The sequence below is a fragment of the Peromyscus maniculatus genome, chromosome 8 (genome assembly GCF_049852395.1).
Source record: "Peromyscus maniculatus bairdii isolate BWxNUB_F1_BW_parent chromosome 8, HU_Pman_BW_mat_3.1, whole genome shotgun sequence".
Classification (NCBI taxonomy): domain Eukaryota; kingdom Metazoa; phylum Chordata; class Mammalia; order Rodentia; family Cricetidae; genus Peromyscus; species Peromyscus maniculatus.
The window spans coordinates 64,638,419-64,640,378 of NC_134859.1; the positions used below are offsets into that span (position 1 = coordinate 64,638,419).

General features: G+C 52.7%; 1 protein-coding gene across 1 annotated transcript; it reads right to left on the minus strand.

Moving 5' to 3' along the window:
* Positions 1-298: 298 nt before the first annotated feature.
* On the minus strand, positions 299-1,506 carry LOC102909790 (cyclin-Q). The gene has a single exon (XM_015996256.3). The coding sequence runs from the start codon at positions 1,441-1,443 to the stop codon at positions 691-693; it is 753 nt and encodes a 250-aa protein (XP_015851742.1). The 5' UTR covers positions 1,444-1,506; the 3' UTR covers positions 299-690.
* Between the last annotated feature and the right edge of the window lie 454 nt (positions 1,507-1,960).

Consider the following 1,960-nt stretch of genomic DNA (forward strand, 5'->3'; position numbering starts at 1 on the left):
TGCCTTTCCTGGAACTCACTTTGTAGACCAGGCTGGCCTAGAACTCACAGAGATCCACTTGCCTCTGCCTCCCAAGTGCTGGGATTAAAGGCGTGTGCCACCACTGCCCGGCTAATTCTGCTATCTTTTATGCTGCCTAATATGAACCTTTACCCACACTGTCATAAACCCTTATAAGTTTTAGTGGTTGAATAATACTCCGTATTATGGATATGCCACACCTCATCAACCATTTCCCCAATACTGACCATTTAGTTTCCAATATCTCCCCTATTGTAACTAATACCACATGGCAGACTTTTGTGCATTAAACTTTTCCCATATTTTATTTGCATAATTTTTATTAAACAAAATAAGATTCCATATTATACATCCATACTTCTCCAAATCCGGTTTTTAAAGACTCCTAAGGGTGCAGTCCCATCTATTCTTTAACTTTCCAGTTGGTGACCTCACTCCTCAATTGCAATGGTCCGTGCCTCAAACGCAGCATCTTCTCAAAGGGTAAAGGCTGATAACACTGCCACGTCTAGGAAGCTGAATGTGTCCTGCCCACATGGAGGCTCTTGACATTATTTGGACAAGGGCTGCTGGGAACAAAATGACAGCTGAGACCTGCCACCACAGCAACTTGGCACCATACCCGGGCTGCCAATAACCCTGGTCTTTGGTCGGGCCTCGGCCAGGGCCTTAAGGGAGCTCTGTATCCATTGTATAAATCTGAATGAGATCAGACACAATATTGTCAATGATTGGCTTGGTAAGGTCGTCACTGAACACTTGCCACCAAGGCTTCTCCGCCTCACCCTCTGCAGGCACCTCGACTCCATAGACCTGCAGGGCCAGGTAGAGCACGGCCACGGCGAGGTGCTGAGCCTGGAAGCGGAGGCACAGCCCTCCATGGTAACTATCTCGTAGCAGGGCCCAGGCTGTCACAGAGATGGGGGTTCGCTGCCAGCTGTAACGATTCAGCCAGTTCTTGAGGGAAATCAAGTAGTGCAGCAGGTACTTGTGTGGGTGCTGGAAAGAGACCTGGAAGCGCAAAACCCGCAGCATAAGCAGCTCACATTGCACAATGCTGTCTCGCAGCTCCCAGAACCGGGAATCCAGCTCCAACGGCTCGCTGCCCGGGTTAAAGTACCTGTGTGACACGTTGATGATGTCACGTGTACGCAAGTGTTGCTCCTCCACTTTGCCGGCCAAGTAAATGGAAGACATGGCGACCAGGTAGAGGTCATAAGCGTCCAGGTTGATCTCGCAGAAGAACTTATGGTAAATGGTGCACGCGGTGGCGATGGGGATGGACTGCATGCCTAGCTTGACGCCTGCCTCCATGATAAACCGGGTCACTCGGAAGTGCACCCTCGCCTCGGGCGCCGGCCTCTCCTCCGCTCGCGCCGCCGCCGCCCCTCTTTCGCCGCTGTCTGGCCGAGCAGCCTCCATGAGGCCCAGCAGGCCGCCCCGGAAGGAGAAGCGCTCCGGCGCGCCGAGGCCGGCTCCGGGGGTCCTCGCGGAGGGGGCGTGGTCGTTTGACGGCACGCCCCCCGCCCCGCCCCGCCGCCACACCCACCCTGCCCGGCTTTCCCCTAGATTCAAGATGCGATCTAAGGAGAAGCTTGCTGGAGCCGAGGACGTGCTATTTTTTAAGACAATCGAGAAGATACCATTTCTAATTTAGGGGCTTTTCCTCACTGTTCTTGAGAATCCAGGATCTGGATAGGATGAGGACCGACCCTTGCCCTAGCATTGGCCTCTGTGACCCTCTAGGTCTGAGTTCCTTAGGTGCAAGTTGGGATGGTTGGCTGTCCCCTCCTCATGGAGTGCTTGTGGAAAAAAAATGAACACAAGTGTTCTCCCTAAGTTTGGCTTTGATTTGTTTTTGAGGCAAGATTCTACACTTAGTCTAGGCTGGCCTTGTGCTTTCGATCCTCTTACCCTAGCCTCTTCTTGGGTGCTGGGA

What these genes read in the sequence shown, in the direction of transcription:
- LOC102909790 (XM_015996256.3), bottom strand. Translation starts at nt 1,443, where the DNA reads ATGGAGGCTGCTCGGCCAGACAGCGGCGAAAGAGGGGCGGCGGCGGCG.